Source organism: Lampris incognitus, chromosome 15 (assembly GCF_029633865.1).
Source record: "Lampris incognitus isolate fLamInc1 chromosome 15, fLamInc1.hap2, whole genome shotgun sequence".
NCBI classification, from domain to species: Eukaryota; Metazoa; Chordata; class Actinopteri; order Lampriformes; family Lampridae; genus Lampris; species Lampris incognitus.
The window spans coordinates 37,164,952-37,187,412 of record NC_079225.1 but is presented as its reverse complement, the minus strand read 5'-3'; the positions used below and the strand labels follow the sequence as shown (position 1 = coordinate 37,187,412).

General features: G+C 48.1%; 1 protein-coding gene across 1 annotated transcript in view; it reads left to right on the top strand.

The window, feature by feature from the left end:
* The window catches only part of ptchd4 (patched domain containing 4), a 49,356-nt gene that overhangs the window by 3,750 nt on the left and 23,145 nt on the right, over window positions 1-22,461 (top strand). Inside the window, 2 exon segments of the mRNA XM_056295083.1 lie at window positions 9,829-10,044; window positions 10,046-10,325. Of these exon segments, the coding sequence (XP_056151058.1) occupies window positions 9,829-10,044; window positions 10,046-10,325 (496 nt within the window).

Genomic DNA, 22,461 nt, shown 5'->3' with positions numbered 1-22,461 from the left:
GGTGTGACATATATATGAGGAGCACAGCATCAGCATCCAGTCAGTGAAATGGCGACTACTAAGCCCTCGTGGTGGTCCCCCCCCCCCCCCCCCAGTGGAAATTCACTACAAGTGCAACTCTTCCCCCTTTATTACTGGCCAAGTCAAGTCCATTTCACTTGTATAGCCCAATATCACAAGGGGCTTAACAGCAACACAACTTCCTGTCCTTAGACCCTCGGATCGGATAAGGAGCAACCCCCCCCCCAAAAAACAACCTTTAACAGGGAGAAAAAATAGGAAGAAACCTCAGGGAGAGCAGCAGAGGAGGGATCTCTCTCCCAAGACGGACAACGTGCAATGGATGTTGTGTTTACACAACTTACACAACACAACACTGAAAGAGGAGAACAGGATTATAATGGAATTAGAAGATATATGAGGAGGAGGATGAGGAGGATGCCAAGCAGTGACCAGACGCCACCGGAACAGCCCAGGGCCCGAGCCACGCCACCACCGTCACCATGTTAAAAATAAATAAATAAAATTAGTCACACATCTTAGTGAGAGAAGGATATAAGATTAAAACAGGATAACAAAATTACATGGCTTTACAAGATATATAAAAAGAAAATGTGATGAGGGGGACGCCAAGTACTGGAGTACCGGTAACGGTGACTATCTCGCGTTAGTCTCGTTACTTTGTTACCCTGAGAAGAGGAATGATAAACAGGGGTAGTCATCGTTATTGACGTCATTGCTCTTAAGTCCCGTTGCACTTGGCCTGCGTAACTCAGCAGCAGCAGGGAGGCACCGAGCCACCTGGACTCTGCACACCCCGTTTCTCATTTCAAGAGCACGGCCTACCCAGGTTTTGAAGACTGACGTAAGTCTTTGTGAATCGCAGTGCCTTCCAGCACTCCTTGGATATACCGTACGAGTTCCCGTCACAGGAATGTCCCCTCGGAATCGTCGTTCCCAGCGGGAAGTGTCCAGGGAGGTTGGATGCGTCGTGTCAGCAGAAAAGGTGCAGCAGAGAGTGGGCCGGTTGGCACCAGTTGATGGTAACGGAATAACATGTCATCGCTCTCCCATACTGTCTTCCATTTCCATCCATTACTCGTTGTAACAAGTGAGACGACGCTTGTACAATGACTAACGTCAGCAGTGTGTGAACTGGCTAGCATCCGCTAACGCTAATAGCTTGATGAAGTGAAGAAGAGCGCGTGCCCGACGCACGGTCTCTGTTCGTCTCTGCTGCTGAAGTCAGAAGCGACTCCTGAATATTTGCTTCTTGTTGTCTGTGTAATACCCGCGGGAAGAACAGCTTCACAACGCCGTCTTGGTTTTGTTTTCCGGCCAATTACCCCGCTCTACTGAGCCGTCCCGGTCGCTGCTCCGCCCCCTCTGCCGAGCCGGGGAGGGCTGCAGACTACCACACGCCTCCTCCGATACACGTGGTGTCACCAGCCGCTTCTTTTCACCTGACACTGAGGAGTTTCGCCAGGGGGACGTTGCGCGTGGGAGGATCACGCTATTCCCCCCCCCCCGAACAGGCACCCCGACCGACCAGAGGTGGCGCTAGTGGAGCGATCAGGACACATACCCACGTCCGGCTTCCCACCCGCACACACGGCCAATTGTCTCTATAGGGACGCCCGACCAAGTCGGAGGTAACATGGGGATTCGAACCGGCGATCCCCGTGTTGGTAGGCAACAGAATAGACCGCCACGCTACCCAGACGCCTATAACGCCGTCTATTTTGTTGCTATCAGGTTGCTATGGTTACTTGATGTTTCTGACCAACGTCACTGAATGCCAGTCGTGTGGGTGGTACGACAGTCCGACACGTGAAAGGCGGGGTTGAGCTCATCCATGGCTGAAGGGCACCGGAAGTAGCACCAAATGGACTTTAATTCAAACACGTGGTTGCTTGACCGAGAATCCCCAATTGGACAGCTTTAGTTTTCTTAGCTTTCGATTTACTGCCACCATTACTGCTTACAAGAGGGAGGTCGTTCGCTGTTTGACTGATAGAACACACGTCAGGGCTCCAGAACCTTCTAGTAAAACGAGCTCATGAGCTGCGCCTCCCTCAAATGAGGCTCGAGTCCCGACATTTCTGCGCCTCTCTGCTCTCGTCACCTGGCCTCTCGATGGACTCCCCTCTATAGGAGCCATTTTGTGTATATGTGTCTACTTCTCAGTGAAGATGAAATGTGTGTGTGTGTGTGTTTGTATGTCTGTGTATGTATGTGCTTGCACACACACACACACACACACACATACACACACAGACACGAGGAGTCCATATGTGCACCGAGTGCTATACCACTTCCTTGCCAGGCAGCTCCCCGGTAGTGCGGATCACCGCCCCGTGCGCTAGTGTGTTCATGTGCACGTGCGTGTTGTCCAAGGCTTCACAAGTATGCATGCACACACATGCATACGTTCACAGCTCGTGCATACGCATACGGAGACGCGCATTTGTGCTCAATAACCCAGGTGAGGAAACCACCGAGGGTTGAACCGGTTCAGCCGGAGTCATAAACGCCGCGTCCAGATGAGCTGATCCAACTCTCCGCGGAGGCAAATTATTAACATCAACTCCTCCGTCACATAAATTACGGGATTTCTCAACCTTAAAGTGGAAGGTGACCCCGGAATCTACACCGGCTCTCTCCCTCAAGTATAAATTAACCAGACAGGGTGCAGCCGATGGCCAACAAGCCTTGCTTTCTGTCTGACTGGCAGCACGGGTTAATAAGCCCAATTCATTTGTTTCACTTCTCATGCCTGAAACTGCACTTTAATGTCACTGTGCTTTTTTGAAATATATATATAAATGTGCTGCAATTACAAAAGTTCGACTTTTTTTGTATTCTTGTTGAACTGCCTCTGAACTTTAGCTCTGTTCGACACTTTCTATGAAGCTTGCACCTATGACGCCCTATAAGCATCTATAACGCCCTATAAGTGTAGCTATGTCATTGTAAGATTCATTATAACCATGTATACGCCATCACAACACCTCATAACCACCTTTTCGATACATTATGTAAATTTAAAACGGATGTATGCGTTATAAATGTCACCATTAGCCTGTTTATGTCAAATGTCGTAATGCATCATAGCCAACTTGTTTTGCTGAAGTTTTGTAGAGATGCATAATGAGACTTCCGTGCTATTTCACAGTCTTCAGCCATAGCCGTTAGTCATTGTAATACACATTATAGGAATGTATGTGCGTTATAGATGCAATAGATGCTTATAGGGCGTTATAGATGCTTATAGGGCGTTATAAATGCACGCTTCATAGAAAGTGTGTTTGGGGGTTTTGCTCTGTTTTCACCCAAATCATGTTGGTCTGGTAACTAGGGAAGGGGGGGTGAGGTTTCTGTTAAGATATACTAATTTCGCTCTCCTCTATAACAAGAAGTCTGAACGTTTTGAAAGCCTAAGCTACAAATGGTGGGTGGATGCAGTATAAATGAATGAAACGCATACATCGACAACGGATATGGAAGTACTCTTACTCAGCACTCACCAGTTGGTGTCCTTCGCTGCTGTCCCCCCCCCCCCATTTAAAATCCCCCTGACAGGAGGGGGGAATCCTCCTGAGACCTCTGCTCCTCCTCCACGGGGAGGTCAAAGTTCAGGGTTGCCTGCAGGACAGAATCCCTGGCTGCCTGTATTATAGGGACTCCAGTGTCATGCTCAAGGGCACTTCTACAGGGCTAATCACGGTTTGATCCCAGCATCGACAGTTTGCCTCTTTGATGCCCCAGGGTGCCTTGTGATAAACCCCTTACTGCACCCAAACACAAGTCAAAATCCGTTTTATCGGCCAGGCAAGTTTGCGCGCACAAGGAGTTCGACTTTGTGTGCTGCACACGTCGAACATGCAGGAGGAAACACAACATTCATGAAGGAGGATATATCCGAGCTCAGTAGGCGGGGGAGTAGAGATATTTTGGGAAGAGCAAAACAGTACGTTTCTTCTTTGCGGAGTACAAGAAAAATCTATCAAGTCTGACATGTGAATCTCCTGGGAGTAATAGAAGAGTTATGGCAGACTGCTATCACAAGGACATTCCTCTATTGACATTTCTGTGCCACTGTAAGTTGGCCAAGAAGAGCTAAAGTCCTTTGATGCATCAATAGTAAAGCAACACTTGCATCGGCTTATTCAAATCAGTGCACCCCAAACATTTTTATTACTTCATTTGACTTCGCAACAGTAGAAACTGCTCAATACTGACTGCTGACTGACATGGCCCGGAAAATAATAAACCTCCAGTGATGGTTTACTGCCCCCCCTCCTCCTGTTTCACGGATCACGCTATACCCCCCTCCTCCCCGAACAGGTGCCCTGACCGACCGACCGACCAGAGGAGGCGCTGGTGCAGCGACCAGGACACATACCCACATCCGGCTTCCCACCCGCAGACACGGCCAATTGTGTCTGTGGGGACGCCCGACCAAGCCGGAGGTAGCGCGGGGATTCGAACCGGCGATCCCCGTGTTGGTAGGCAACGGAACAGACCGCCACGCCACCCGGACGCCCCCCTACTCTTTCTCTTTTTGTGTGACTATTCAGTCTGTATGTTGTGTATTCCCCCCCCCCCCAAGTGTCACCGATCAGGGCTCCGACAGCCATTTGTCGCTCATATCGAGGGTGTGAGGTGTGCCCCCCCTATCTGCACTGCATTCATTAGATGACCCCTTGACAAGACCAGGCTGAGTGGGCAGGTCCTCAGAGGGACGCGGAATTGAGTCCTGTATTGAAACGGATGATCCGCTGTGGCGACCCCTAACGGGAGCAGCCGAAAGTAGTAGTAGATTGAATGAAGTTATTAGCTAGTTCCTCTTGTGTCCTGCATGACAATGTCAGCCTAAGGTCGTCGTGTGTTTTACGAGATAACCCTCGTTCCCTTTGATTAATCGTAAAACGGTGGAGAAGGGAGGGATGTGGGGGGCAGCCGGTACCCCAAAACCACGCCGGTCGGCCCCTTGACGCAAACGACGCAGGGGAAGGCGCTACGAGTGATGACGCACGTGAGCCTGAATAAGAGCGAGGGATTGGTTGATTGTGTGTAATATTTGAGGAGGTCTATTTGTCGGGTTGCTGTACTCGGTGATACGGGTTAGCATGGGGTTCGGATGGCCATAGCGGGTGCAGGGTGAGGATTATATGCACGTGCACACCGTGTGCCCGGATGTTCCGGGTACAACGCAGTTCTCCTTCTCTCGCTGAATGCGCGCGGAGACCGTCTAACGGAGGGCCAATGAAAACGTAACGCATGCCTTCGCGCGGAATAGCAGTCAGACGTCCTCTGTCCTCCAACTGCTAAAATGGCTCGTCAACTAATTTCACGGTGAAACATGCTGATGGGTGTGCACGGATGGATGGGTTGATGGATGGGCGAACAGGTAAAATGGATGACTAACCAAATTAAATTAGTCCGAGGAAGTAAAGGGTAGAAAGATGGCGGGTTTTTATTTCCATCCCCGTATAAAACAGAAGGGTTCCCGCACTTGACCGCTACTAGAAAGTTCCCCACACGAACCGGGAAACATGTCCTGGGAAACTTCAGCGTTGCTGGTGTAAACTAGTAATAAGGCCCGTTAGCCCCTAGCTAGCGGGCTGAACCTTTAGCCGAGCGGTTAGCGACGTCGCCTTGTGGCGCAGTACGCCCCGTATCGAATCCCGCACCGGGCAAGAAAATAACCGGTTGCACTGTTATCTCTGTCCGGGTTGGATAACCTGCATTATATATCAGCTGAATCTCCAAATCTTTGTCAAAAGAGGGACTGTAGATGATGTCATTAGTCTATCCGTTAACTGGCTAATTAGCCATCAGTTAACAGGCTTTGAGAGACGTGTGAATGAAGTCAGAAGATTTGTTTTATTTGACAGCAGGAATAACGCACACGGGACTGAAGTGTTTCTTGAGATTAATCCGGAGACCGGAAGGTTCCCCGTTGATTTGTATCTTTTTTTACTTGCTTCTACCGTCAGCTGGTTTCTTCTTCGTGGGAAGTTTCCAAGAGGCGTTGCTGCTCACCTCTTCACACGCACGCGCACACGCTACAGTATGCCTCATAAATTGCTCCACCAGTCATGCTTACACACATGCAAAGGTACACTGACACACACACACACACACACCCTCTCACTAGCGTCACGTTGCTATCAACCCCCCCCCCCCGGCAACGGTCAAAGCCGAATCAAAAGCACAAAGTGATATTAAAAAGCACTGTTGTGCGCACCTCTTGTTTAAACAGCGGTGAAGGCGCAGGTTTCGGTCAGGTGACGCGGAAACCCTGTCATTACATTCTGCTGCACAGCATCACACACACACACACACACACACACACACACACACGGGAGCACGGACCCTTTTTAGTTCTGTAAAAGGTAATTTGTTGCACTATTTTTTTTATTAACTCAAAGAAAACCAACATTAATGTGCACCTATATTACTTTCTACGTTTTTTCTCTCTCCCTTTTTCTCCCCAACTATATCCGGCCAATTGCCCCTCTCTTCCGAGCCGTCCCGGTCGCTGCTCCGCCCCCTCTGCCGATCCGGGGAGGGCTGCAGACTACCACACGCCTCCTCCCATACATGTGGAGTCGCCAGCCGCTGCTTTTCACCTGACAGTGAGGAGTTTCACCAGGGGGAACGTAGCGCGTGGGAGGATCACGCTATTCTCCCCCCCTGAACAGGCGCGCCCCGGCCGACCAGAGGAGGCGCTAGTGCAGCGACCAGGACACATCCGGCTTCCCACCCGCAGACACGGCCAACTGTGTCTGTAGGGACGCCCGACCAAGCCGGAGGTAGCGCGGGGATTCGAACCGGCGATCCCCGTGTTGGTAGGCAACGGAACAGACCGCTACGCCACCCGGACGCCCCCTACATGTTCTCTTGTTGTCGTGTTGCTGTTAGATTAATTGTCATTATAGTGATGGTCATTCCCCTTGTGTGTCTGACTGGCTCGTGCGGTGACGGGAACGTCCCGGTGCCGCGAGCCTGCAGTGACGTGCCGCACAATCAGCGCTCGGGCTCCCCAGCGCTTTATGCTGTAATCATACATATTCATTTGAAATGCTTTAGCGATAAAGTCGGAAAGTCTGTGTGGCAGACTAATTTGAGATTTGTACAATTACAAAAATTAAATGAGAACTCCAGCCCTCTGAGCTCCTTGAGTAATTACCGAGCGATTATACTACACAAACACACTTTGTTCGCCGTCGTGAGATGACAAACTGTCTAGCATTGCATTGTGTTGCATTGTGTTCGGGAGACAAATACTGCGTCGTGATACATCACGTGCGACTTGCCAGAAAGGAAGTCCCGCAGATGTAATGGCGGCAAGACGCGATAATGGACTCATCCTGACCTTTCTTCCCGACTGCATTGTTTATTGAAAATTGGGGAAACAATGAACAAAAAAGGGGGGTTTATTCGTCTAGAAACATGAGATTTAAGACTACGTCAACTCCCCCCGCTGTGAAACAGCTTATTGCGACTGTTTGATTGGCGTGTGGATTATTCTGTTCGGAACAAGATAGGTCGCGTCTACAGTAGAGCTGCAAAACAAAGCTGACTTTGTTCTTGCAACACAATCAACACAGTGCAGTTGTGAGTTCAAGTTTAACAAGCAGTGTTAACTTCCCCACGCTCGAGCACATCGGCACGGGAAGGGGGCTGCAGCGCCCCCTATTGGTGGGTGCACCCCCCCCCCCAGTAGTGGCAGGTGGCTAGTGCGCGACGGCTTCGGGGGTGTCCTGAAGCCATCGTGTGCGTCACGTCACGTCACTATTTATGACGTGCGTTGGTCGCGTCATTTCCTTCGTGAAGTTCACTGCTCTGTCCTAGAAACACACTAGCGCCCTCCAGTGGAGAGTAATAGTCTACACTTGATTTTTGGGGTATTGCCAACATGTCTGGTTACAGACACCGACGCACCATGACTACCACCGAGGCGTTGCAGTATTTACAGGCGTTGGACAGCGGCCATTATAAATTGTTTGAAAAATAGTATTAGAAGTTGTTAAAATATTAACTTTGGTGTCAGTTAGCTTCTTAATAGACATACTGACATATGCAATGCATTAATATCTCAATTGGGTATTTATCTTGACAGAATATAGAGTTTAAAAAACGGCGGTCATATTGACCGCCCATGGTCGTTTCAGGTAGAAGTGAAATCCCGGTTGTTCTAGTGTTGTGTTCATGTTGTGGTTCTTCTTGTGTTGTTTTGGGGGTTTGACTCAGACTAGGCAGGAGACCGTTTACTGACTGGGACTGATGTCGCCACTTGGGACATGGGGTCGGGGGTGCAGGGGCGGGTCGTTACGTTGTTGTCAGTTCTGGTCCGTTCTGGCCGGAGGGAATAAAAGCGCACCCCCGGGGTCGCGCGGTGTATGGGGGGCACGGGAGTTGCGATTAAAAAGAGATCTCTGTCTCGCGACTCATTCTTCCACGCCGGCTCGCCACCGCACTGTAGGTTTTAGATGGCAACCCCCCCCCTACTTAAAACATCTTCCCGCGCGCCTGCACGAGCACGCTTTGCACCCTAAAACGACCCGGGCATGAAGTTGGCTTACGGCTTTAACTCTCGTGCACTCGGCTGTTCTCCAGGGCACCTCATCCTGGATGAGTTGACGGATCTTCAACTTCAATGCGGCTCAGCATTTCTCAAACGCAAGCGCAAGCCCCCCCCCCCCCCGCCGATCCGGGGAGGGCTGCAGACTACCACGTGCCTCCTCCGATACGTGTGGAGTCGCCAGCCGCTTCTTTTCACCTGACAGTGAGGAGTTTCACCAGGGGGAACGTAGCGCGTGGGAGGATCACGCTATCCCCCCCCCCCAGTTCGCTTTGTCTCCCCCGCAACGTTGGACACACCCGTGCAACACCGGCCAATCAGACCTGCTATAGCCTGGCTGATGTTGCTGGGGTCCTGCATGTCTGGTACAGATATATATTCATTATTCCTCTGTGCTGCGCCTCAGCATTGTTAAAAATAGCCCCACGTGCCTCTCTAACCTACCCCCCATGACAGGGTGATGGGTGCTGTGATCTTTCCTGACTGCACTTATTTATTTATTTATTTCTGACGACTGTCGAGCAACTTGTGTATTTTTAGAGGGTAGACCTCCTCAGCTGGAAAATACATAGACCCAACTCTCAGTCTGCAGATGAGTAAGTTAACCATATATGTGTCATCTGTCCTTGAACGGTGTGCAACACCTGTAGTACAGACCTGTAGTACAGGTCTTCGCCCCAGCTCCTGCCTCGTGAATAACACTTGTGTAGTACAGACCTGTAGTACAGGTCTTCGCCCCAGCTCCTGCCTCGTGAATAACACTTGTGTAGTACAGACCTGTAGTACAGGTCTTCGCCCCAGCTCCTGCCTCATGAATAACACCCCTCTGATGGCAGCTGAGCCGTAAATTACCTGAAACAAAAGCGCTTTTGTTTCCATAATTGCAGCCACCAAAACCAAACTAAGTTTTATCTCTGCATGTGAATAATGCTTTAAGTTTGGGTGTAATTTGCTCTGAATAACCTGGGGGACCGCTGTAACAGGAGGGCACATTTTGCAGCATTTTCATTACTTTTATTGCACTTTTCTAGAAATTTTTTATTTTCTATTATATAACGGTTATGTTGCTAGGATAAAGGGTCTGAGAGAGAGAGAGAGAGAGAGAGAGAGAGAGAGAGAGAGAGAGAGAGAGAGAGAGAGAAGCTCTCTTCTTTTTTCCCCTCCGAGCTACCACTGTGCGTGTCGCACTGCGCTATATCACAGTTAACCTATGTGATCTCTCCTTACCCCCGCAGGACGGCCGAGTGTCCTTCATTGGCCACCAGCTGGGCGGCGTGTCCTTCTCGCCCAACAGCCGCGACCAGCAGGTCAAGTTCGCCCGCGCCGTCCAGATCACCTACTACCTCCGCAACCATGGTCCCGTGGTGCAGGACGCCATCGCTGAGCGCTGGGAAAATGAGTTCTGTGCCCTGGTCAACCGGCTGTCTACGGCTGAGGCCCCCCCATGCACCGGACCAGCTCCACATCCAGTCGCTCACCTCCTTCAGCCTCTGGCAGGACTTCCACCAGACGGGCGTGCTGGCCAAGGGTGAGGTGCTAGTCAGCCTGGTGCTGGTGCTCCTGGCCGCCACCATCTCCAGCTCCATGCGGGACTGCCTGAGGGGGAAGCCGTTCCTCGGCCTGCTGGGTGTGCTCACCATCTGCATCGCCAACGTGACTGCTGCAGGGATCTTCTTCATATCGGATGGGAAGTTCAACTCCACGCTCCTGGGGATCCCCTTCTTTGCCATGGGTGAGTGGGAGTACCGGGCCAGAAGGTTACGGGTGTGTGTGTGTGTCTATGTGTTCATGTAAAAGAGAATCTGAGTGCTTATCTGTGTGTAGGAAGGGAAGGTAATGTGAGTATTTGTATGCCTGTTCATATGCTTTGTGTGTGCCAATACGCAGTGTGTCAGTGTGTGCTTGTTTGTGTTCTCGTGTGTGTTCGGTGGCGTTTTGTACACGTTTATGCACACCTTTGTGTGTATGTGTCTGTGTATCTATCTAATAGAGATTAAGAGTGTGTGTGTGTGTGTGTGTCTGTAGTGGTGGCTGGCTGGTCAAAAGGCTTATCAGGGCTTGACACTTGGAGGAGGTTGATTGGGGAAGGGATTAGTAGAATTGTGATGGGCTTCTCCTCAGCAACGAGGATACAGGGGATGCCGGCAGCTCATTGTGGTCATTGAAGAAAACGGGTGTGTGGCAATTATGTGTGTATCTGTGTGTGTGTGTGTGTGTGTGTGTGTGTGTGTGTGTGAGTGAGTGTGTGCACATAACATGGCCTTGCACTCACCTGTCAGCCAATTCTGAGTGATTTTCCTGTGATCGCTGCATTGTATACACGTTCACTCGCTGGTCCGGTTAGCAAGATCTCCCTGGATTGTATCGAGCCTCAGGTGATGTCACAGCCAGTGGGGCAGATCTAATAATACACTCTGTCAGAGCACTTAGCAACTATGAGGATCGACTACAAGGCTATCAAACCCATTTAGAATCCCCGAGCACAGAAAAGACACAATTTGAATTCACTGAGGCCAGAAACAAATTATATGAGATGTTTCACATTTGCATTTCATTGGCGATAAAGAAATTAGTCTTGGCCCGGACAAGAATTTGGTTGGCGGGCATCCGGGTAGCGTAGCGGTCTATTCCATTGCCTACAAACACGGGGCTCGCTGGTTCGAATCCCCGTGTCACCTCCGGCTTGGCCAGGCATCCCTACAGACACAATTGGCCGTGACTGTGGGTGGGATGCCGAATGTGGGTATGTGTCCTGGTCGCTGCACTAGTGCCTCCTCTGGTCGGTCGGGGCACCTGTTCGGGGGCGGGGGGCGGGGGGAATAGTGTGATCCTTCCACGTGCTACGTCTCCCTGGTGAAACTCCTAAATGTCAGGTGAAAAGAAGCGGCTGGCGACTCCACATGTATGGGAGGAGGCATGTGGTAGTCTGCAGCCCTTCCCGGATTGGCAGAGGGGGTGGAGCAGCGACCGGGACTGCTCGGAAGAGTGGGGTAATTGGCCAAAAAGATAAGTAAAAAGAATGTGGTTGGCAGGAAAAAGAGTGATTAGTAATCATGGAGTTTCCTTTTTAAATGAATCAAGAGTTCATTGATTTAAACACAGACGGGCAGTAATGATAAGTTGTAAGAATGATAGTTTTTAGGGCTTTTAGCCTTTTGAAGAAATAAAAACGTTAAAATTGTTGCTCTCAGCAGGGGTAAGACAAGGCACTAAATGACCATAATAAAAAAATAAAAAAATTGTCCACATGTGTCAATTGAACTGCGTACTTTACATCAAAATGTTCCCAATGTGTAACTTACCTATCGCTAAACAGTGAAAAATGTTTCTGAAGTCAAGGTGTGTTTTATATTGTAATATATATATATCATTATATATAGATCACTTTACTCCTTAGCACAGCAGTACCAAAGGACAAGACACATAAATGCAAAAAATAATCAGCATCTTTCAAAGAAGGTTGAATCAGTTCATCCGGACACAACATTTACTGACGTTTCATCTAAGTGACGTCTTCAGTCTCATCTGACTGCAGGCGTCCCCACCGATAATCAATACAGTGGCATAACGACCGAAACCAACGACCACTTTCATATGCAGATATGGACGTGACCATTAACTAGAGTTACCATGGCCATGTGTGCTATTCACAGGGGGTTTGGGAATGTTCGCAACCACAGCATTGTGGCGACAGATGCATAATGACCAAAACCGACACCTGTCGCCATCTTCCAACGCTGCGATTTGCAAACATTCCCAAATCCTCTGTGGATAGCACACATGGCCATGGTAACGCTAGTTAAAGCTCACGGCAATTTGTGAAACCGATCGTTGGTTTCGGTCGTTATGCCACTGTATTGTTTTTAAGGGTGGGGACACCTGCAGTCAGTTGAGACTGAAGAGGTCACTTAGATGAAACGTGTCTGTCAGTAAACGATGTGTCCGGATGAACTGATTCACCCTTCTTTGATTTTCTTACCTAGATTATTGAGCACGCATCGAGACCATCAGCATCTTTGTACAAACTGCAAAATAAAACCACAAAGAGCAGAAAATCTGTACGCCAGATGGTATCGACCGTTGCATTCATATACTTTGACGAGCGCCACACTGCACTGGATAGACAATATCGACACTAATATATGCAGTTGAACTCTGATTCATACTGAAGTTTCCCTTTCTTTCACCTGCTTGGGTCCATACTCTCCCTCCCGAAATCCCTCCTCCTCTACCTGTCTACATCTCTTTCACCCCTATTCTCGTTCTCTCTCTCTCAGAAATAGTCTCCTCATTGAGAGTACAGTATATGTTGCATTTCCTCACCGTGCGCTCCCGAGGTCACCGGATCCCCAGGGCTCTGGCACAGCTCTGCAGCGGGCCGGCTGACATCACTGAAGTTTAAGTAAGACTCAGGGACAAGAGGCTCGAACGGCTCCTTGCGACCTAGAGGCAGGGGAGGAAAGGAAGGACGGGCATTAGGAGAAAGAACAAAAGAGGAGAATGAGGCAGAAAAGGGAGAGAGTTCAAAGAAAAGTCACAGAGGAAAGGGAGAAGGAGATAGGATGAGATGTGTGGGAGGCAAGCAAAGGAAGAAAGATTCCAACAGGGAGAACGAAGAGCCAGGGAGAGGGGGTGGGGTGGAAGGAGAGAGACAGAGGGCTTATTAAGTCTGTAATTCTGTGTGACAGGACCTCGGAGGCGGCAGATGTCCACCCATCTCCAGAGAGTCCCTGATGGAGACACACCTCCGTCATTCTGGAAGCCCCAGATTGGTGCTGAGTGAGATGTGAGATGGATTCTGATGGGACTTTTCATGCACACCTGTTCTGAAAGATCTATTGTGCAGTGTCCGTATGGCGCCGCCCCCCCCCCCTTCCTGCTAGGTCTGTGCCACCCTTGGGCCCACATTTGTTTGCAGTAAATTTTCTTTCACGACATACTGTACAACCTGGCTCCATGGACAAAATAATTATTTATCAATGAAGACAAATCCTGGATTTCAACTTTAAACACTGCACAGTTCTCCAAACACAGAACAATAAAAAACACAAGGGTGCACACAGTTACACCCTCACAATAAACCTTGCAGCCATCATATCATAAACAATCGGGACCCGGTCAATACTGTTAGTGTAGTGTAGTGTAGATCACGGGGAGCGGTTTGCTCGGCGTCTCTGTGGCAGAGGGGACCAAACTTCTGCAGAAATTGGCCCGTTTCACCTACTTGCCCTCACGAGCGGTGGCTACCCGATGTCAACAGACCTCAGTCAGGATCAGGACCGGCCATTTGTTTAATATGTAACAGCCTTTTCTTTTCCCTTCTCTCTCTCCCCGATGTCTGTCTGCGGAGTCGTCTGCATGGAGGCCAATTACTGTTGAGCCCAGCCTGTCACTTCACGTCTCTCTATGGATCTGTGATGGCTGTTAGATGTGTAAAAACAGGCAGAGAGAGAGAGAGAGAGAGAGAGAGAGAGAGAGAGAGAGAGAGAGAGAGAGAGAGAGAGCGAGACAGAGAGAGAGACAGACAGCGAGAGAGAGACAGAGAGAGAAAACTTGAGCAGGGCTCATAAAATATAGATGCTCTGACATCAGCGAAAAAAGTCAATGGCTTTTTCGCTCTCTTTTCTGTCTCTCTCTTTCTTCTCTCCACCTCTCTGCCGCCCCCCCACCCCAGTCTTAAATGAGTACAGAATATTGACCTACCCAAACTGCACATTACTTGGGGAACACAGAGCATTGCTACTGTACATTCCACTGGGGCAGAACGGCGCTCCACTGTGCCCAGTTATAATCGAATCTTTTCCACTCCGGCCATATTTTACTCTCAGCCAGAACATAAATCAGTGCCACCGACAAACTGTTTCAAATAGCTACCTTGCATGAACTCATCTAGGGTATCCATCCCGGTGCGTGTACGTGCGTGTGTGTGTGTGTGTGTGTGTGTTCTTGTCCAGCTATACTCATAAGGACCAGTTTGAGTTTCAAACTAGTTTAAAACAGATTTGAGTTTTTAAAAGTGAGGATATTTTGGTCGGTCCCCGCTTACTCATGGGGCTCTTCTAGGGTTCGGACTAGAGCTGGGCAATATATGAATATCGCCTTTGTGGCATGAGAATAGATATCATCTAGGATTTTGCTTATGGTAATATTGTGATACAGCTAAAATGTAATCATTTCCTGGTATTAAACTCTGCATAGAAGTTAAAGGTAGACTGAGTAGGATTTTGCTAAAAATCCATGTATAGATGTATATACAACAATAACTCCTCTCAGTCATCTATTATGACCCACTAGAAGTGTGTGGCGGTGTCTGTATCTGCAGAGACCCTGTTCTGTGCCTGTATTGTGGTCCTTATTTTGTTGTGTACGGGACGTTTCTGGGCGTTACCCTTTGGCCAGCGGGTCATTGCGACCAGGTGCCAGATCCAGATACTAAGCACATATCCAACAGGAAGCTACAACAATGGCGGACACGGCTCCAAAAAGACGTAAATATAGCGAGGGGAGAAATGCCACGCGGACAAAGCTCATTCCAAAACTAGAGTGGATCTGGGGTTGGCTTTCACCCGCTGGCGAGCATTGAAGAAGAGGATGGGGATGAAGAGCGACGCGGGGTCGCCCTGTACACGAGGATGTGTTCTGGCAGCTGCAGTCAGGGGGTGTGTCCTTCTGGTGTCGTTGCGCCAGGGGGGAGGGGCCAACTTTGAACACTGCCGTTTACAAACCGCAACCGACAATTCCTACTCGTTCCACCTTTAAGTGCTATAATTTCTGACCTGCTTGGTCGTCATAGCCACATCACTAACGATCATTTCACAGAATCTGCTTTTGTGTAAACAACTCATGAAAGCGCCAATAGTCATCCCAAAACGCCATCACATTATCGATAGAGGTATCCAGTAAAAACACTGTGATATTTAATTTGATCAATGTCGCCCAGCCCTAGTTAGGATCTAGGGTTAAGGTTAAATGGATTAGGTTAAGGTTAGGGTAGGGTTAAGGTTAAATGGATCAGGTTAAGGTTAGCGTAAGGCTTAAATGGATTAGGTTAAGGTTAGGGTAAGGGTTAGGGTTAAATGGATCAGGTTAAGGTTAGGGTAAGGGTTAAGGTTAAATGGATTAGGTTAGGGTAAGGGTTAAGGTTAAATGGATTAGGTTAAGGTTAGGGTAAGGGTTAGGGTTAAATGGATCAGGTTAAGGTTAGGGTAAGGGTTAAGGTTAAATGGATTAGGTTAAGGTTAGGGTAAGGGTTAAGGTTAAATGGATTAGGTTAAGGTTAGGGTAAGGGTTAAGGTTAAATGGATTAGGTTAAGGTTAGGGTAAGGGTTAAGGTTAAATGGATTAGGTTAAGGTTAGGGTATGGGTTAAGGTTAAATGGATCAGGTTAAGATTATGGTAAGGGTTAAGGTTAAATGGATTAGGGTAAGGGTTAAGGTTAAATGGATTAGGTTAAGGTTAGGGTTAGGGTTAAGGTTAAATGGATCAGGTTAAGGTTAGGGTAAGGGTTAAGGTTAGGTGTGTAGTTCAGATGCCTAAGGTTAGGGGGCTACGGAAAGAATGTAGCCAATAAGGACCCTAACAAGTACATATGGAAAAACAAATGTGTGTGTGTGTGTGAGAGAGAGTGAGAGAGAGAGAGAGAGAGAGAGAGAGAGAGAGAGAGAGAGAGAGAGAGAGAGAGAGAGAGAGAGAGAGAGAGAGAGAGAGAGAGAGAGAGAGAGAGAGAGAGAGTGAGAAAGAGAGAGTGAGAGAGAAAGAGAGAGCATTTGTGCCTTATGTGTGAGTGTGTTATGTGCTTAAGTGTTTATGCAAGAAACGTGGGGGTTATTTCCTAGAGAATCTTGGCCTTTTGACTAAGAGGTCACTAGTTTGAATCTCCTGAATGGAAAGAAAAATTTGGGAATGGAAAAGTGAATAACAATTCTTTTGTGAAAGGCATCGTGCATTGTGGAAAAACAAGAATGCGCTTGACTGACTGTTGGTGTGGTTAGAAAATATTGAAATACAAAAAGAGATTCCAACCCCAGGACAGAAAGAAAGCCATGTCATCTAACCAGTGCCCCCCCCCCCTAATCTCTTTATTGGTTTTGCACAGAAATCAATAACATACACAATTGACAGTAGTGTTAAAAGTGATCTGTGGTTATCTATTGCAAACCCCACTCCAGCCCACTCCCACCCGCCTACCCAGGGGTCTCTTTCATACATATGTACACCAGGGCAGGGGATGGATAGACAGATAGATAAAAATTCAGATAGAATGGGGCGTCCAGGTAGCGTAGTGGTCTATTCCATTGCCTACCAACACAGGGATCTTCGGTTCGAATCCCCGTGTTACCTCCGGCTTGATCGGGTGTCCCTACAGACACAATTGGCCGTGTCTGCGGGTGGGAAGCCGGATGTGGGTATGTGTCCTGGTCGCTGCACTAGCGCCTCCTCTGATCGGTCGGGGTGCCTGTTCAGGGGGGAGGGGGAACTGGGGGGAATAGCGTGATCCTCCCATATGCTACATCCCCCTGGTGAAACTCCTCACTGTCAGGTGAAAAGAAGCGGCTGGCGACTCCACATGCATCGGAGGAGGCATGTGGTAGTCTGCAGCCCTCCCCGGATTGGCAGAGGGGGTGGAGCAGCGACCGGGACGGCTCGGAAGAGTGGGGTAATTGGCCAGATACAATTGGGGAGAAAAGGGGGGATCAAAAAAGAAAAAAATTCAGATAGACTAAGCTCAAACGGGGTGGGAGGGGGGGTTCAGCTCAGTTATTTGTTGATTTCTTCTTCGTGGATAGACAGGGTGTCAATATGTTCTAACAAAAAAAAAGGTTTATGGAAGGTCTTTAGGGAACCGCTTAGGGAAAACTATTCCTCTCCAGCCTTACACACTGCAGTATCTTGTGAATCCATCTATTATGAGTAGGTGGTGAGGGATGTGTCCATTTAAGGAGAATAAGCCTCCTAGCAAGCAGAGTAATGAATGCAATAACTTGTTGTGTGGCTTTGGGTGCGTTGAGCATAGAAGGACTTAGGAAAAGGGCAGTGAGGGGTTCAGGGTCAGGGTCTACTGTTTCGGGGGAATTGACTTTGCACAAAGTGCCTAATCTGGAACAAGTGAGTATTTGGAAGGTTAAATGTTGCTGATAAATCTGCAAATGAGGAAAAAAAAACACCTTTAACATTAAGGTCATTAAGAGTCAGCAGACCTTTGTTTGACCAGGTCTGAAAAACTGGACCCGAGCAGGATGGTAGGAATAAGTGGTTGCGAAAGACTGGCGCTAGACTTGACGGTGCATGTAGGCCAAACTGTCTCCTAAACTGATCCCGAATTTTTAAAGTGTTGGTTACAATTTTGTTCCGAGCAACTTTTTTAATTGAGAGAGGTAACTGGGAACGGACCACCGACCAAAGTGAGAGACACGAAGAGGACATTGCCATCTGGGCCCACTGGAGTTGTTCGCCCCATGTCATATTAGTGTTCCAAGAAAGTTCCAGTCACTAGCCATACTCTTCTACTCTTCTCTTCTGAAAAAAAAACTGAGAAGCCGGAAGTGGTGTTGGTGGGGGCAGTCTTCCCTCTGGTCCTAATAATAAAAAACAACAAATATCAAATCGACTGCCCCAGTGCAGTGATGAGGACACTGTGCTGTAGGGGATCCCGTCCTTTGGATGAGACTTTAAACCGAGGTCCTGGCTCACTGTGGTCATTAAAGATCCCATGGCATTTATCGCAAAGAGTAGGGGGTTCCCCGGTGTCCTGACAAAATTCCCAAGCTGGCTCTCTCCATCTGGCCACCTAATCTTCCCCCATGTAATTGGCTCAATGATTCCTCCCTCTCCACCTCAAGCTGATGTGTGGTGATCGTTCTGGCGCAAAATGGCTGCCGTGCATCACCCAGGTGGGTGCTACACATTGGTGGTGGTTGAAGTGAGTTAGCCCCATCAATATGAAGCACTTTGGGTGTGTAGAAAAGCGCTATGTCAATGTAATTTTTTTATCATTATTATTCTGTAGTTCCTTAGTGGTGGAACGAGTTACCAAACTCCATTCGATCGGCTGAGTCCCTCTGTATCTTTAAGAAGCTAAAGACCCAGCCCTTTCTTGAACACCTCCACACCTGATGGTATTAATATTAAATTTAAAAAAAATCGCTTCTATGCACTGCCTTTGTGCATGCACTGCCTGTTGACACCTATGTCCTATCGGACTTGAATCTAGTTTTTTGGCACTTGCGTTGTTGCCTTCTGACTAGATCCTTGCTTGTGTTGTATTAACTCTCAGATGTACAGCACTTTGGATAAAAGCATCTGCTGAATGAAACTGTAATTGTAATTGCAATATCTGGTGTGTCATTTATTTCAAAGAAAATCTGAATTTGTGCAATAAGAAAATCTTTAAATTTAAATTCAGATAAGTGGGAGTTAAATCTCCAAAATGTAGAGAATGGCCTACCATGGGGAAAGCTGGTCTCTACGGATGTGGGGGTATGATCGCAGATGACTATGCTTTGGAAGTCACCTGAAAAGAGTATTATGCTGTACGTTTTTTTTAAGTTTTCTTTATTAATCCCCTTGGGGAAATTCCGTTACTGCAAATTAACCCATCCTAGCTGTGATCTGTGTAGCTAGGAGCAGTGGGCTGCCGCCTTCATGCTGTGCCTGGGGACCTACTCCAGTTCTTCTCCCATTGCCTTGGTCAGGGGCACAGACAGGAGTATAAATCTTAACATGCATGTTTTTTTTTATGTTGGGGAAATCCGGAGCACCCACAGAGTATGACCTGGGATGACTCCCCCCCCCCAGGGTTGGACAACCCTGGGTTTCGAACCCAGGACCTTCTTGTTGTGAGGCGACAGCACTAACCACTGGGCCACTGTGCCGCCAAGTTATTATTATCAAGTATTATCATTATCAAGTAAGAAGAAATCTATCAGTGAATAAGAGTGGTGGACATGTGAAAAGAAAGAGAACAATTTACAGGAAGGGAATTTAGTTATCCTAGGGTTCATCAAGCCCAGCTGGTCTGTGTGAAATGTTAAGATACTGGCCAAATTAGATATGGTGGATTGTTAAGTGCAGTGTTTCCCAACCCAGTCCTCAAGGACCCCCTACCTGCAGATTTTCTTTGCAACCCTGTAGTTATTCAACCAATCAGCTCTTAATTATGTCAGATGTTGCACACCTTGCATAATTAAGTGCTGTGAGATGATTGGTTGAGTAAGTACAAGCGGGGCTACCTATGCAGGGTTACAATGAAAATCTGCAAGATACGTGTTCCTTGAGGACTGGGTTGGGAAACGCTGGTTTAGTGGATGAACAGCGAGTTCTGTGTTCTGAACCTGATTGAAGCCACCTCTGATAATAATTTGGTGATTAGTGTAGGTTAGGTACGGAGGAAAAGAATTTGGATATGAATTTATCGTCATCCCAAGTTGGCGCACATATTGAGGCCAGAACCACAGTAGTGTTCGGTAATCTGCCTAACACTAACATATCGGCTGTTTGGGTCAGATATAATGGTAGTGGGTTCAAAGGCAAGATCCCTGTGTATGACGATAGCTGCCCCTATTGCCCTCTCGGAAAACCTCGGATGAAACATGTGACCCATCCATGGCCTTTTGATGCAAGAAATATCTGATGTGCGGAGGTGTGTCTCTTGTAAAAAGCAGAGGTCCCTGGCAAGATGTTCTAAGTGTGTAATTACCTTGTTGGCTTTAGTGGCACTGTTCGTCCCTTGAACGTTCCAGGAAATGAAACGGATATTTCTATCACGCGCTGACATGGGCCGTTAAATTGCGTCATTACCTGAGCAGTAAAGAAAGGGGGAGGGAAGGGTAAAGGGAAGTGAGAAGAAACAGAAAAAACGGGGGGGGGGGGGTTGGACATACATACACATGCACACACACTCACACTAAAACAAAACCCTAGTCCCAATGGGACCATAAGCTTGTGTATCTCCCGGATAAAGTCCTTCCTAACCGAGGTCAACCCTACCCTGTTCCTGGTTAACCTCCATTACCGATGCAATGAACAAACGCCACCATAAATCCACAATACAAGGTTGCATACTATAAAGAAGTTGAGGTATGGCGTCCGGGTAGCATAGCGGTCTATTCCGTTGCCTACCAACACAGGGATCGCTGGTTCAAATTCCCGTGTTACCTCCGGCTTGGTCGGGCATTCCTACAGACACAATTTGTGTCTGCGGGTGGGAAGCCGGATGTGGGTATGTGTCCAGCTTGCTGCACTAGCGCCTCCTCTGGTGGGTCGGGGCACCTGTTCGGGGAGGAGGGGGACCGGGGGGGGGGGGTGATCCTCCCACGTGCTGCGTCCTCCTGGCGAAACTCCTCACTGTCAGGTGGAAAGACACGGCTGGCGACTCCACATGTATCGGAGGAGGCACGTGGTAGTCTGCAGCCCTCCTCGGATCGGCAGAGAGGGTGGAGCAGAGATCGGGACGGCTCGGAAGAGTGGGGTAACTGGCCAAATACAATGGGGGAAAAAAGTGGGGGATATAATGAAAGAAAGAAAGATGATAAGGTACAACGAAGAACCATAAAGATAGTGCACACATGAGGTAAACCCCTCTCACTTATAAACTGTCTCTGCAGCAGTGTCAGGTGCCATATTCGTAAAAAATTAAAGATGACAGGGAAAAATGAAAAGCATAGCAGTTTTTAACAGCAGTTTACCATAGCAGTTTATAACGACAATAAAGGACCTTAATGACAGACAGACAGACAGACAGGCCAGTTTAAGGGCCCTCCTGAACAGCAGTTCACCATTAATTTGGTATTGGCATAAAGAAATAGCCTGAGATAATATAAAGAAGATAATGTATTACAAGGATCCTTAATAATCTTGAATCTTACTAATAACATCTTAATAATAATAATCTTGAATAATAGTTTTAACAGTAGTGCATTCCCCCCCCTCCTTTTCTTGGGTTGCGTAAATTAACTTGACTCGCACACATTGAGTAGATCAGCTATACGATCAGTTTCCCTTGGCAGTAGCCCCCAGGCATTACCCTCCTCAACTACATGAGTATAAATAGGTACATATATCAAACATAAGTGCCCCTAAAGAGCAGCTTTTACAATTTCCACGCCATGGTGTAGCTGTCGGATTCAGATTACTGCATTATGCCACGTTATGTTGATGAGGACGCTTAAATAACCACACATAACACATGGTAGGGAACGTATTTGCTCATGTTATGTATTTTTGAATAAGAATATCGGCCAATATATCATTATCAGATTTTTAAATCCCCAAATATCTAAATCGTTATCGGTCTTAAAAATCCTATTTAGGTCAGGCTCTACTCTCTAATTCTCTGTCCCATCAGTCACACCCCATTACTTTTTTCTATTTACGCAAGTCTTATCAGTGCTCGCTACAGCATCCAAGCTATTTGATTTGACAGTTCACCACCGGCTGATATCTCCCGCCAAAGCCGTTTGCAGCGAAACCGCTTTTTGCCATATCTTCCGGCCCCATCCCGCTCCTCTGCCACATCAATTACAGCCCGTACGTTTCTGTAGGTGACGTCTGATTTACAAGGCAACCAGCATTTTCTCTCACTTGACCCTGATGTTCGTGACAGATTGTCCCCCCCCCCAACCCGTCTTTTCTTCTTCTTTTTTTTATCCCACGAGGGCAAGATGAATCATGACACTCAACACTTGCCGCCAGTCACGCAGGCGTCCATCGTTTCTGACGGTGAACTGCCTTCTGGGAACTCTGCCTGCTTCCCTTAGCAGGGCCGGGTGATGGATGAGCGATCCGTGGCGGTTATTGCCACGAGCGCTATGGGGACGACTGCAATATGACAGCCTCAGGGTCATTACTAGGGGCTCAAGAGGGAAATCATA